The sequence below is a fragment of the Pantherophis guttatus genome, chromosome 2 (genome assembly GCF_059756535.1).
Source record: "Pantherophis guttatus breed Tessera chromosome 2, ASM5975653v1, whole genome shotgun sequence".
In the NCBI taxonomy this organism is placed as follows: domain Eukaryota; kingdom Metazoa; phylum Chordata; class Lepidosauria; order Squamata; family Colubridae; genus Pantherophis; species Pantherophis guttatus.
This window is the reverse complement of record NC_142064.1, coordinates 212,942,501-212,957,387: the sequence shown is the minus strand read 5'-3', so window position 1 is coordinate 212,957,387 and position 14,887 is coordinate 212,942,501. Positions and strand designations below refer to the sequence as shown.

The 14,887-nt window shown below is 33.1% G+C and overlaps 1 protein-coding gene across 30 annotated transcripts in view; it reads left to right on the top strand.

Annotated features, from left to right (window-relative positions):
* The window catches only part of PBRM1 (polybromo 1), a 60,575-nt gene that overhangs the window by 4,410 nt on the left and 41,278 nt on the right, over positions 1 to 14,887 (top strand). For 6 of the 30 annotated variants that reach the window (XM_060688396.2, XM_060688395.2, XM_034439059.3 and 3 more), the window contains exons 2-10: positions 1,536 to 1,666; positions 4,001 to 4,156; positions 5,985 to 6,082; positions 7,135 to 7,282; positions 7,707 to 7,850; positions 8,031 to 8,147; positions 13,370 to 13,438; positions 13,977 to 14,075; positions 14,541 to 14,626. In XM_060688396.2, the coding sequence (XP_060544379.1) occupies positions 1,619 to 1,666; positions 4,001 to 4,156; positions 5,985 to 6,082; positions 7,135 to 7,282; positions 7,707 to 7,850; positions 8,031 to 8,147; positions 13,370 to 13,438; positions 13,977 to 14,075; positions 14,541 to 14,626 (965 nt within the window). In that variant the 5' untranslated portion in view covers positions 1,536 to 1,618. Of the gene's footprint in view, positions 1 to 1,535; positions 1,678 to 4,000; positions 4,157 to 5,984; positions 6,083 to 7,134; positions 7,283 to 7,706; positions 7,851 to 8,030; positions 8,148 to 13,369; positions 13,439 to 13,976; positions 14,076 to 14,540; positions 14,657 to 14,887 lie in introns of all 30 variants that reach the window. The other 24 variants (XM_087887750.1, XM_087887749.1, XM_034439034.3 and 21 more) reach the window with 11 other exon arrangements.

Genomic DNA, 14,887 nt, shown 5'->3' with positions numbered 1-14,887 from the left:
ACACTTAACAGATTAATCCCCCTGCATTCATTATTGTCACCTTTTCCTTTGTTTGGCAAACAATAATAGCATTCTTTTATTGTCAGGTACTGAAGCAGCTGTCACACACACATTACACAAATCAGATAGGCAGTCCATAAGCAAGCCAAGTCAATGTTCTAATATCTCTCTGCTTTTACCATCTATTCTACACCGTCTACGCATTTCTATTCTTTAGTATTTTACATAACATATTACTTCTTTTTTTATCAGTTTTTGAAAACTAGTTATAGGATTCATTTAAATTTCAGTCTTCATTATCATACCCAAGCAAATCTTCCAGCATTCTCTCACTTCAGTTTCATCCCATATTATTTAATTAATTCTGCTGGAAGCTCCTTATGAAATCAACAATAATATTGTAAATATTACCTACTTCCCAAACAGTGTTTTATTTTATTTCAAAATCTCTTTTGCTTTTTTTCTTCCTCTTTTTTCTACATGTACAATATTTTTCATCCTCAAAGACATTATAAACTTCATTGCCTACCATCATTTCAACCACTGTACGATGTACAAATCCATCATTTAATCTTTAGCTTTAAATACCTCTGCTTTGTTTGAGTTTGCTTTCAATTTATTTGCCATTTATCAGACAAAATTACAGCTGCTACTTGGCTTGGAGTAAAATGTGAAACAGTTGTTACCAAAATATGGTTTACTTCTGTGTATACATAACTATAGTTTTGTTGTCTTATGTGTTGTAAATATAGCCAATTATTCCATAATCAATCACTAAGCTATTGTTTAGTTTGAAGTGCTTCAGCAACTGCATTTAAAAGTATTAGATCTGTACCTGCATTATTAATTTGAAGTTTTTATAATGTTTTATAATTTATTATAATTAAAACTTAATGACTTTGTTATATGATGTACATTTGCCTTTGCAATTTCTGAATGTTATTTTTTAAATGTTGGTCAATATATTATTTAATTAGAACAATAGATACACTATGGCTGTGATGGCGAACCTATGGCACGTGTGCCAGAGGTGGAACGCAGAGCCCTCTCTGTGGGCACGAGCACCATTGCCAGCTGCTCTTCCAGGTTCTATTGCACGCATGTGCACGGCCAGCTGCGCTCTTCCAGGTTCCAGCGCTCTGGCCCATGCGCATGCTCCAGTTTCGGCATTCAGTGCCGAAAAGGTTAACTATCACTGCACTATGGTGATTTATATATAATGAACTATCTTTTTTGTTAGTATAGTTCTTCTGGAATAATATTACTATTAAGACTATAGTTCTACCGTATCAAATAGAGTTTTATAACTGATAAGTGTGAAACTACAAACTTTAATCACTTATTCTAAGACTGCTAGTTTTGTTCTGAGTTTTAAATAAACATTATTTCAAATTTGCTAACAAGCCAGGTATTATAATCCTATTTTGTGCTGTTTTCTATAGTTTTCCTTATTCTTTCTTCTTAATTCCTTTATTTACCTATTCTTCCTTTGTTTCTTCTCTGTTTTCCTTTCCTTTTGTTATCTTCTCTTTCAGTTTTGGCTGTACTAATACTGCGGCTGAGTTGGTGCTTTAAAGATTTCCCTTTTCTCAGTTTGCTTACTTGCCTGTCAGACATTATGAGGAGATTGGCTTTTCGTGGTGCTGGTTGTACTCTGGTAAATCTGGTAATTTGCTGGTAATGTGTGTGCTGTTTGTCCCTTTTCCATACATCTCAGCCATTTTTGTTTTATATAGGTAGTCCTTGACTTACAACCATGATTGAGCCCAAATTTTCTGTTGTTAAAGTGAGACATTTGTTAAGTGAAATTTCCCCCGTGTTATGACCTTTCTTGCCTCAGTTAAGTGAATCATTGCAATTGGTAAATTAGTAACCTGGTTGTTAAGTGAATCTGGTTTCCCCATTGATTTGCTTGTCAGGTCGCAAAAGGTGATCACATGACACAGCAATGGTCATAAATATGAATCAGTTGCTAAGGATCTGAATTTTGATCACCTGACCATGGGGATGCTCGAAAGGTTATAACTGTCATAAGTCATTTTTTTCAGTGCCCGTTGTAACTTTGAATGGTCACTAAACAAATTGTTGTAAGTCGAGGATTACCTTTATTTGATTTGTAAAAGTCCTGTTTTTTCATGTATCTCATGAATTTGTACATTAATTTGCTTATCAGATATGAAGTGCAAATGTATTAACGCAATTACATTAGACAAAATATATATTCTTAAAATATATTTCTGTAAATAAAGTAATTGGAAAACATAATTTCCTATTTGTTTCCCTTGGAAAACTTATTATAGTAATCTTACATTTTAAAATTTATTAAAAGAACTTGACTGGGATAATAAGAGGTTTTTTATTTTATTTTTCTGCTTTTAAATGAGTAGGAAATTTTAGAAGGTTTATGAATCACTTCACACTTTAAAATTGCAAACAAATTATCACTTTACTTCTTCCTGATAATTTCTTAGTCTGCATTTGTACTGTGTAAATTTCAGGTTTAAGATTCAGCTTTTTCAGCTCAGATCAACTAGTTCCATATGGACTTGAGGTTGTTTGGGAGGAATAAGAAATAATTGCTTTGTGATTTAAATGAAAATAAATAACATGCTTCGTTTAAACTTGGTTGATCTTTAGTACTTATATTACATTATAATTAATGTTTGTCTTCAAGTAAATAATAGTTTTCGTAGGAATACTGGCAAAATATAAGAACCTTATTTACCTAAAGGATTCTTTTATATTTTGTTTTCAATACTTAATCTATGTCCACATTAATGTATTAAACCGATTGTATAATATCACTGCAATCTTCTGATAGAAGCATTTACTTCTATCTTAGCAAACAGATTGTTTTGCACTAATATTTTAGATCCTTTCACTTTTTCTCTTAAGACACTTCATGTCACTATTACACAAATCACAGTAGCTTCTATGGCATAAAGTTTGCATGCCTACTTCAAAACCATGCTTAACATAAATATATACTTTTTAAAAATATAACAAATGAAAGTACTTCGGGACACAAGTTGCTCTTATATTGAATATAGTCCATGGGAAATATGATCATAGTAATTACATAGCCTCTGTAATTACTGTACGTTTAAATTCAGCAACTAATTCACGATTCACTTGTAATTGAACATTCATTCCTCAGTCACAATTGGAACTAATCCTTTTGATCTTTGGTGTTGGCACAAAACAGATTTTGGTTGTAATTGATTTTTGCTTAATGTTGTACATTGCCTTGAAAGCTGTCAGGTGGCCAAAAGGATATTTGTTTTGTGTATGTATGTATGTGTATCTTGATGTCTATCTTTTTTAAACACACACACACACACACACACACACTGTAAAAATAAATTACAATTGTTTATGTTTGCTACATATCAGCTGTGGTAATATTTCTTTAAGAAATAGAAATGTTTCAGTCCCTTCAGAAAACCATTTATTTTGTTATAATTTTGTCATCAAGGGGCTTCGCTAATACAATGATTGCTTGACAGTAAAACCATGAATATAATATCCTAATATAGGTTATGTCAGTCTTTCCCAAACTTGTCTGTATTCTCCACACAGCATGGCCATTTTCCCAGAATTCTGGGATCTAAAGTGAATCTAAAGAAGCTATGCATTGTCCAGACGTTATCTAGAAACAAAATTTCTAAAGGTAGAAGATTATTTCCAGACATGTTCCAAGCCCACAAAATTGTATGCAAGAAATTCCCTATAGTGAGCTGGAGGGAGTGGGAATAGATCCTTATCGGTGTGTCTCATCATTGTTCTTAGTCATGCTCACAGTGGCGGCCATTGTGTGAATAGGTGTGGAGCTAGTTTATCAGAATAGCCACATTTTTTCAAAATACACGGCGTACCAAAGACACACTGTAAATTATTTCAAATAATTGAATTGTAGATTTGTTAGGATTTGTTGTCTTGTTATCTTATGTTTTCTTTACCTGAAACCTTCCAAGTTTAAGAACATTTTTCTTTATTATAGAAGAAGTTGGATTCCATGAGCTCAAAGAGGCGAAGGGCTACCTCTCCTTCTAGCAGTGCCAGCGGAGGAGATTTTGATGATGGTCACCATTCCACAAACACACCAGGTCCAAGTAGGAAACGGAGAAGACTCTCCAACCTCCCAACAGTTGATCCTGTAAATACCCATAAATGTCTATCTTTCTATCCTAGTCACTGTGTAAAAGCAACACTCTATTATATCACTAGAAATAATAACTACACTATATATAGAACAGAATAACAAAGTTGGAAGGGACCTTGGAGGTCTTCTAGTCCAACCCCTTATTAATTATTCTAACTGTCAGGAAATTTCTCCTTAGTTCTAAATTGCTTCTCTCCTTGATTAGTTTCCACCCATTGCTTCTTGTTCTACCCCCAGGTGCTTTGAAGAATAGTTTGACTCCCTCTTCTTTGTGGCAACCCCTGAGATATTGGAACACTGCTATCATGTCTCCTGTAATCCTTCTCTTCATCAAACTAGACATACCCAGTTCCCGCAACCGTTCTTCATATGTTTTAGCCTCCAGTCCCCTAATCATCTTTGTTGCTCTTCTCTGCACTTTTTCTAGAGTCTCAACATCTTTTTTACATCTTTTATATTAATTAAAAATTAATTAATTAATTATATAGTTATATAAGTATAACTATAATCACTAGATTATAAATTTTGGAGTTGTAAATGACGACTTCCTGTACACTTACTTGCAGTTTATAAGTGATGCAATGCACCATCTTCTTTGAAGTTGACAGCTTTTCCAGGGTTGTTAAGGTCAGAGTCTTCAGACTTTGGTGTGGTGGTGGGGTGGGAGATTAGTGCAGTTGAGGGAAAACTTCCACATTTAAGATTTTTAAAATCTCCTAACCATCTTCTTATATTGGGCTGATTTTTCTCAGTGTCATAGGGATGTCTGCTGATTTTTTTTAAAAAGGGTGTTGATTATTTTTCTTAGCAGTATTTCTAGCATCAGAAAAACAAAATATTTAGTTTTGTTATAAAATAACCATGAACTTTATTTTAAATAATAATATAAAATAATAAGTTAAGAAAAATCATCCCTGCCCATTTTGGGAGTGCAGACCCCCCACCCCATACTGGGCAAACTCTGTTTTGGCACATAAGCTGGCAAAAGGCAGAAGCCCATTTCCTGAAAAGTAGATTTTTCTCCTTTAGATGTTCCTTTAGTAAATGAATTGTATTTGTATATAAATTGATTAACATGTTCACAGACAAATAAAGTCCCTTTTCCCCACCCTATCCTCAGATAAAACAGGACTTCTTTGTTTAGGTTAGTTTGGTTTGGTTTAGTTGATCTTGGCTGTTATAAGTGCTTATTTTGTGCACAGACTTTGCAGTTGAAACCGGCAGCTTGTTGATGATTTAGGGAGCCTATCAAACACAGCTTTGACAATGAAATTGCTAAGGATGACTTAAGACTACTTCAGATATGAATTGGGAAGCGATAAAAGAAAAAAGGTTATTAAGTCATGTTTCACCATGCTTAGTTACTGGTCACAACTCTGTTATTAGCTCATTGGTGGTCCTCCTTTTCCAACTGGCTAAACTGACCAAATTAAGTAATCCTAGGTTTCTTAGAGGTCATAGCATACGATTCCATTTATAACAAAAATACCTGAAACACACACACACACACACACCACACTTTCTTAAATTTGCAAAGTAAATTTTGATGAGTAGAAGACATCATAAAAAACATCATATTTTCTTTAAATTAATTTTTTGTGGAAGAAAATAGTAATGTATCCCATCTCTCCTATAGCTTCAGTATGTTATGAAATTTTATATGGCATTGTCCTTTGTTCTTGCTGGCTCATCTCTAAAAAGGAAAAATGCCACATGATTTTGAAACATGAAATGTTTTGAACATTAGAAGTATAGTGTTATACAGATACTCAATATCACTGTAAATGTACTTTTATTTTTTTCTGTTGCCCTACTATTTTAGATTGCTGTTTGCCATGAATTATATAACACAATCAGAGATTACAAAGATGAACAAGGAAGGCTTTTATGTGAACTGTTCATTAGGGCCCCCAAAAGACGGTAAGCTTGAGATGTTGATAAATAATCCAATGTGTGTATTTTAGTGTTTTAGTATTTATGAAGAGTATGTAAAACAATTTGCTATAAAATGTTTTAAGTGCAAAACTTTGTGAAATGTCTAGCTGTAACTGCAAAACTGCTGTTTGGAGCATCAAGAAGGCTATTTGGAGCATTTTAGAAGTGTTTCAAACTTCAGCCAACCTGTTTTGTACTTATTGCTGGATGTTTGAGGGAGTTCCACGCTCAAAATGGTTCAAAAGAAGATGTTAGATGTACTCCTAGTATTTATGTTTTTATTTGTAATTGCATGATCAAGTTACTTAAATTCATAAATAGAAGGAACTGTTTTGGTTGTTACATTTCAACAGAAGTGTATGGTTAGGTGTTAGGTGCAAAAATACTAATGACAGAGTCCTCTTTTCATATTTCATACCTCTTATGAGAATTCAGGAAAGCCTTGCAGGAGGCTTCTGCAAGCTTCAGGAAGGACATGAGATGCAGGAAATTTTCCTTGGTATCTTTACAACTAGCCCTTATATTTAACAACCATTGCAGCATGCCAGCAATCACATGATCGAGAATTGGGAACTTGGCAACCGGCAGATATTTTCAACCACCATAGTGTCCTGTGGTCAAATAATTGCCATATGCATCCTTCACAGACAGTTTTCAGCAGGCAGAGTCAATGGAGAAACCAGCTGTAATATTGGAAGTCGCGGTCATGTGATGATTTAGGGAATATTTATTTAGCAGCTGTGGCAGAAATAAGGTTGTAAGATTGTTAATAACATGGTGTTTACTTAACTGTGTCACTTAGCGGTGAAGTTGCCACTCCCAATTGTTAAATGAGGACTTCCTGTAATAAAAATAGCTTAGAGAACAGTGCTGATGTCAGAAATCCATTATTTTATTATTATGCTGATGTAGCTGTTGATATAATTGACAAAACTATTCTAGCTTTTGAGTAGAATAATCTAGAGTATATATTTTAACACCTGTTGCGAGGCACTATGAATTTTGTTAATTGCATTTTCAATATGTTATTACAACAGAAATCAGCCAGATTACTATGAAGTAGTTTCCCAGCCTATTGATTTAATGAAGATCCAACAAAAGTTAAAAATGGAGGAATATGATGATGTGAACGTCTTAACTGCTGACTTCCAACTGCTGTTTAATAATGCAAAATCCTATTATAAGGTGATAGTGCTTTGTTTTGAAAGTCATGGGTTATATTTTCTAGCACTGATTTACATGAGTTAATAGGTGGAAAAGGTCATTTCAAGCTTCTCAAAAGCTGATAATTAGACAAAGTAGCTTTTATTCTCATTGTAATATAATTGCAGTTAATGACATATTCTATCTGATATTAATACTATAACTGTGATTTCCTTAAAATATATATTTAGGATTTAGGAAATCCTATATATATATTTCACTTATTAAAAATGATTAGATGTAAAATATTTTAGCGACAAACACCTACTTAGATTACAGAGCCATTGAGAGATGAAGCAAGTGCCCCCACTCTGGATCCAAACCACCTTTCCTATTTTAATTAAAAGTATCCTTGTTTACTTGTTGATTTAAAAACAAAGAATATTGTTTTGATTCTGTTACACAGCCAGATTCTCCTGAATATAAGGCTGCCTGCAAATTGTGGGATTTATATCTACGGACAAAAAATGAATTTGTTCAGAAGGGAGAAGCTGACGATGATGAAGACGAGGATGAAGGCCATGACAATCAAGGGACTATTTCTGAAATAGTAAGTATAAAATTTGCTACTTGCCGATAAGTATAACTGATTCAGTGCAATACCCATTGTAATTGTAATGGCCTGTGGCCAAGCCAAAATATGCATAACTGAATTAGTCACATTCTTAAATATTTACATTTACTCCTACTCCATTATGCAAATTGCCTTACAGGATTATATTTGTATCAGTCTTCTCCAGGTTATTTAAAAGAAATTCTTGAACAACTTCTTGAAGCAGTAGTTGTAGCTACAAATCCATCAGGCCACCTTATTAGTGAACTTTTTCAGAAGCTTCCCTCTAAAGTGGTGAGTAACAATAAATGATGATGATGATGGTGATGATGATGATACACTTTATTGAAACAATTTCAGTACAAGACTATTAGCAGAAGTAAAATCTGAACATGAGCATAAAAAGCACAGCTTGAATTGAGGCAGAAAATAGAAAAACCATTCCATGGGGGGAAAACTCTGCAAACGCCATTTTCCTGTTGCATGCTTTCTTTTCATTTTTTTACATTTCTTAGTTTTATGAAATTTTATAAGCATATGGATAAAAAACAACATAAAATAACAATCAAGAGAAGATATAAATAATAAAAAGAGAATAGGGATAGAAATGCAGAGGTATTAAAAAAAAGTAAAGAAAATGAAAATATATTCAAATAATGCCGCCCAACTTCTAAATAAATAAGATTCTTAGTTTAAAACTGCTATAATATAATGTCCATTTTAACTTTAGCCACCATCATTGCCAATTCTGTCATCTTTATTAATAATTTCTTCATTGTAAGTATCATGGGATCTTTCCAACGCTGGGCATATAAAAGTCATGCTGCTGTTATTAAAAATGCCATATAATTTTCCAAAATTTTATTCATAAACCCTAACAAAAAGTTTCTGAACTGAATTGTAGATTGATTTTTAAACATTTTTTTGAATTACATTACTAATTTCATCCAATATTGTTTAACTCTTTTGCAAGACAGCAAAAGGTGATATAAGAATTTTACACTTCCAGCAACTATGTGGAGATCCTTTATACATTTTAGCCAATTTGTCTGGGGATAAGTACTATGTATTTATAATTTTATAAAAAATTGTCTTTCAGGTTACAACATAACATACATTTCAGTTCCCTTAGCCACAAGTTTTCCAATTGATCAATTAGTATATTGAAAATTTTTTGTTCAACTTATCATGCAGCTTTTAACTAAGTTCTGATTTTAACAAAAGTGTATACATTTTAGCAATAAGATGTTCATTATTTGTACACAGTTCCATTTCAAAAGTAACTTTATCATTTTCAAAACCATACAATTTCTTGTCAGCTTTAAATCTCTCCATGAGTTGTAAATACAAAACCATTGACAGTTGAAACTTTTTAATGTCAATTTATTTATTTATTTATTTATTTATTTATTTATTTATTTATTTATTTATTTATTGGTTCAATTTATATGCCGCCCTTCTCCGGAGACTCAGGGTGGCTTACAATGCGTTAAGCAATAGCCTTCATACTTTTGTATATACCTGCTTAGTAGGGCTTTGCCCCCCCCTCCCCCAAAGTGGTGTTCTTTTTTATACAAAGTCAGTTTATTGCCCCCACAATCCGGGTCCTCATCTTACCTACCTCGAAAGGATGGAAGGCTGAGTCAACCTTGAGCCTGGTGAGATTTGAACTTGCAGTAATTGCAGGCAGCTGGTGTTACTTAACAGCACTTTAATCTGCTGCGCCACCAAGGCTCTTTAACTTTATCATAGCATAGTTATGTGTACCATTCAAATCTCAGCCTTCTGGATCTATTAATCTTATTTCTCTTTTTTTTTTCAACATAATTTTTTATTTTATAAACAACAAACATACAATTCTTAATCAATCATACAGTGTATCATCTGAGTACATCTTTTGTATCTTCTTGTTATTCCTCCAGTATTTATCATATCTTAATTTTATCATTTCATTTATTGTGACATTCCCCCCAAATTTCTTACTTTTCTATTAATACATTTATCTATCTTTTTATTTTAGTAAAAAAAAAAATTTTTTTCAACAACAATTTTATCCCCAACCATCCTTCAATCCCCCCTCCCCACACACACACACCCGACTTCCCAGAGCAAAAACAGGGTATAACATTTAACAAATGTAAGCTAAAATAAAGTAACTTACTACAAGATTCAAAACTCCCTCACACTCTTTAATTCCCCTTTTAAAAATTATTCATCAACCTTTCTTTTATAAATTCTCTTATATATTTCACATTTGTTGCTAAGATCCTTTCCATACCTTCTTATCAATAAGACATTCTTCAAAATATAAATTTCAAAACTTTTTTTAAAAAAGAAACTATCCATTAAATTTTAAGTTAACCATTTTAATACTTCAATGTTTTAGAAAGCTATCCAATTTTAATTAAGCCTTTTTACTTCAATGAAACAGTAAACTTTAGTTTCAAAACTTTTTTTTAAAAAAACTATCCATTAACTTTTAAGTTAACCATTTTAATACTTCAATAAGTTTCAAAAAGCTATCCAATTCTAATTAAGCCTTTTTACTTCAATAAAACAATAATTATTACTAAAATCCTCCTCAAAAGAAATTAATCTTCCATTCTTCCTTTCTTTCTATATTTTTTCCAGTCCTTCTTCTTCAGTAATTCTTTCTTTTTCAGCATTGCTCCTCCTCCTACTTTTATTTTCGAAAATTTTGGAATTTTGATTTGAGGTTGATGTATCTTGAAAACTCGTTCTCTTCTTGGAATTATTTCCTCTGGTTTGAAACCCCCATTTTGACTCTTCCTGCTTATATAATCAGTTCATTCCTCTGTCTGAAGACCAAGAATTGTCACGATAAAATTTATCGGTTTGCAGTAAAGAGTCTACTTGTTGCTTTTCAATTAGTTGCATGGAAGCCTCTGCCAAAGCCTCTATTTCCGCTGTGCCAACCTCCATCTCAATCCTGACAGCCGCTTTTCAATCCTCCAAAGTCACATTATTCTGGTTAATTTCATCATCTTTTCCAGCCAGCAAATCATTGTTATTCTCCAAGTTATATTTTTGAAAAGTTCTATCAATTGATTCCAAGAAAGTTAAAAGTTCTTGAAAAACCTTTACAGTCACAACTTGTGAGTTTGCTGACTCACCAGACAATGATCCTCCAGCCCTAATGTCAGCCATATTTCAATCTTCACTTTATATTTATTCAGCTATCAGGTCAATAAGTCCAACTATTTTCCGCACAATTTAGAAATGTAAATTAGTTGAAGTCAATACCATAGTCTTTTCCATTCCGCTTCCACTTTAAATCTTTTTCTTAATGTGTAATCCAGTAGCTTTAACAATGTTACAAGCGTTAAGAAGCACTTTCACTAGTAAGTTTCGTTTTCACGCCCTCAGACGTCATTATTTCCCTTTTTAAACGGAGTTAAAGATCAGTACTTGCGTTCTTTGTTCTCCTGATTTGCTTTGCCAGCATCCAAAGTCCAAATTGCTTATAATCCTTAAAATTGCATTGCTGGTATGGTCGCGACGCCTCGGTCTGCATAAAGCAGACTCATCCCGGATCTGGAGCAACTGAAGGACTTTCAGGGAGCTCTCACCCTGCAAACCCCAGGCTTAAAAAGAAAAACCTGGGGGTCTAGGGGAGCTCTACCCAGACCTTTCTGCTCTTCTCTCCCCCTTTTTCCCTGGGGGAGAGTTTCGAGCCGCTAGACAGCTGATTTTCGCTGTTCTAGCGGCTAACGGAATCACGGGGCTGGAGCTCCTGAAGGAGTATCCATCGGCGTTCGCGGAGCCACAGGAAGTCCAACCTTATATCTCTTAACATCACCTAAGCAGGGCAAGAAGCTACAAAGGACAATTAAAATCTGGCTGTCTTAAATTTCCCCTCTCTTTAGCATCACACAAGCTCTTATGTTTAACTCTTCAGGTTTTTTTTCCCCTCCTGTTGCACGTATCTGTCCCAGGGGCTGGGACCCCTAATTTAGTGCAATATAAAAAATGCAAATAATTTTTCTGCGGACCACCAAAATTTTCTCGCGGACCACCAGTTGGTGACTGTTGCTCTAAACTACTCCAAGTCACTATTTTGTTCATAATGTATAAAAACTTTCAGCATGGGTAGTGGCAGGAGGTGGGGGGGATAATCAATTGCTTTGTTATTTGCTTCTTCTGAATGAAATATTATGGAAAATTAGAGGCAGTGTACATCCTGGTCCAATGTATGGATGAAGTGATGATATGAATGAGACCCAATAGAATCATAAGGTTGGAAGGGATCTTGGAAGTCTAATTCAATCTAATTGAATTCTGAGAAGATAGAGGCTTCATTGACAGAGTTATTCTGGAGTATGGGAATTAAGGAGCTTACTGTTCTGTAAAGCAAGTACAGTAAAGCAAGTACAGTAGTTTCTATTCATGGTTTTTTTTATTAGGGACTTACTGGAAAAATATTATTGCAGAATTTTAAGTATGTATGGCAATCTCTTAGACTACCTGTTAATAATAACAATTGGACTGCTATATATATTCACAGTAGAGTGCTAACCAAATTTAAGCAGGAACAATCCCCTTAACATTCAAAATATTGTACAGTAAGTTGAGCTAAACTACTGATTTTTGGGGAAGAAAGGAATTGGTTAGAAGAAATGAAAATGATCCAAATAGATCACAGATGTCCAAGTGTAGCATAAAATATTAAGTGTCAATTAGCAGCTGAGAAAAAAGGGGAAGGGGGGTTATTTATCCTGTTAGGTTTGTTTGCATTTCATTCTAGTATAAGATTCATTTTATTAATCTGTATATGTAACATCTATGTATCATTTTCCTTTTTTCTCTTTTGTTTTAGCTTTTCTTTTTTATTTGATTTTTTTTAAAAAATAGCTGGACTGAAGCAGTCCTCAGATAATGCCTGAGATAGATAGATAGATAGATAGATAGATAGATAGATAGATAGATAGATAGATAGATAGATAGATAGATAGATAGATAGATGATAGAATAACAATAACAAAGTAGAAACTTGCAGTTTTATAGAGCTAATTTGCTGTACATATTAGGGTTCTCTGAGCTTCCAAAATTCAATATAAGGCAGTGCCTTTCCAGCAACCAATTAATTGACACCTCCTAGGAAACCTCCAATCACCAACCCGCCCTCCAGTTTCAAAACTTACGCAGATTATAAAGTCTGCATGGCAAGGGGAGCTTCTGAATTGTACTAAGGAAGCCTTCCTTTGAATACAGGGCAAAATGTCTGCAGAAAACCTGATTGATATTTTGATAGTGATCTTCCAAAGCCTGGGGGACTTGACTGCTAAGTATATATAGTGGTAACTGGTAAACAATGTATGTGATCAAAAAGCATAGTCAAAAGACCAGTGGCAGAAAACATCACTGTACAAAGATTGTGTATGTCACTGATACACTGGTGAAGTTCAGATAGAAAAGCTCTACAGGACATAGAATAGTTAATTGATCAATGCTTCATTTCACATGGCATCACTTGGATTTCTTTTTTGAAATTACAGCAATATCCTGATTATTATGCAATAATTAAAGAGCCCATAGATTTGAAGACCATCGCTCAGCGGATACAGGTGCAGTATAAATTTGGCTGTATTGCCTTGAACATAGTGAATATCCAGAAGGTGAAGCAGTTTTGAAAAGAAATGTTTGGAGTAATGAAATTCAAAGCTACATGTTTGCTTTTAGGTTATAGCTTTCTTAGATTAATTATAACTTTCAATGTACTGAGTTTTAAAATTATATTTATAAATAATGGAAATGTTTAATCTATCGGTATGGATTAACCTACTGACCTGTTGTAAAAATTTACAAAACATTGGACAAAATTAGCTTAGAGATTGTTTCCTACCATTGTTTTCTTGTTTTCTGAAAGAACTTATTTAGTGACATTTTTCTTAACTTTTTTATTTTTGTTCTTTTTATTTATATGGTAAAAATTACTTTTATATAGTGTGCTTTTATTTCTAATTATATATTACTTTATCATAATGTTTGTATAGATTATGTAAATGACAGGAAAACTTTGAAGTTCAAAAAGCAAAGTTTTAAATCATACTTATTAAATGTGAAAACAAACTCTCAATTTTTTAAATTTGCTTTTATTTGTAGAATGGAAGCTATAAAAGCATGCATGCAATGACCAAGGATATAGATCTATTAGTTAAAAATGCCAAAACTTATAATGAACCAGGATCTCAAGTATTCAAGGTTGGTTAAAAGAGTTATTTGGTTAATGTAGATAACAAGATAAATGTTTGATTCCAGTTACAAGTTCTTAAATACATTTCTACACACTGTATGGATTAAATAAAATTAAATGATAGTGATTTTTAATCATAAATATGATTATGGCTTTCACATAACATTTTTTTACCAATGAATCGTACCAACTTTAATAGAGTCCATGCCACTTGCAGCATTATATGCTAATGACAAGGTTAATATTTAGGAATATTTTGGCCAGTATGCCACAAGTTGAATCAAAGCCCACTTTTAGCCCAAACTTGTTTGTTATTTTGATTTTTAATCTAAAGACTACTTTGCAAGCCAGCATACTTTTGTCTGTAATCAAGCCAACCGTGTAAACAAGATAACTTACTGCATCAGTCTATCCTTGCAGAATATTCTTTTTTAAACTTTATTTAAAGATTCCTTTTTTACTTCCTTTAACAGGATGCAAATGCAATAAAGAAAATATTTAATATGAAAAAGGCAGAAATTGAGCATTCAGAACTAACTAAATCAAGTCTCCGAGTCAGGTATTGTAAGCAGAATAGAAATATAGAAAGGTATTGATATTTTCTTTTTTAGTTAAAATTTTAACTTTTATGTGTTAAATATTAAAATTATCTGTAGCACTGAATTGTGGAGAAATAGGGAAGTTCGTAAAAATGTATATTAAAGAATATGTCACAGTATTATGATCTGATGCAAGATCTGATTTAAGATTATATTAAGTAGACATGACACCACATGTTTTTTAATATGATGAATTTAATCTGCAGTTCAAGGATAGTGAA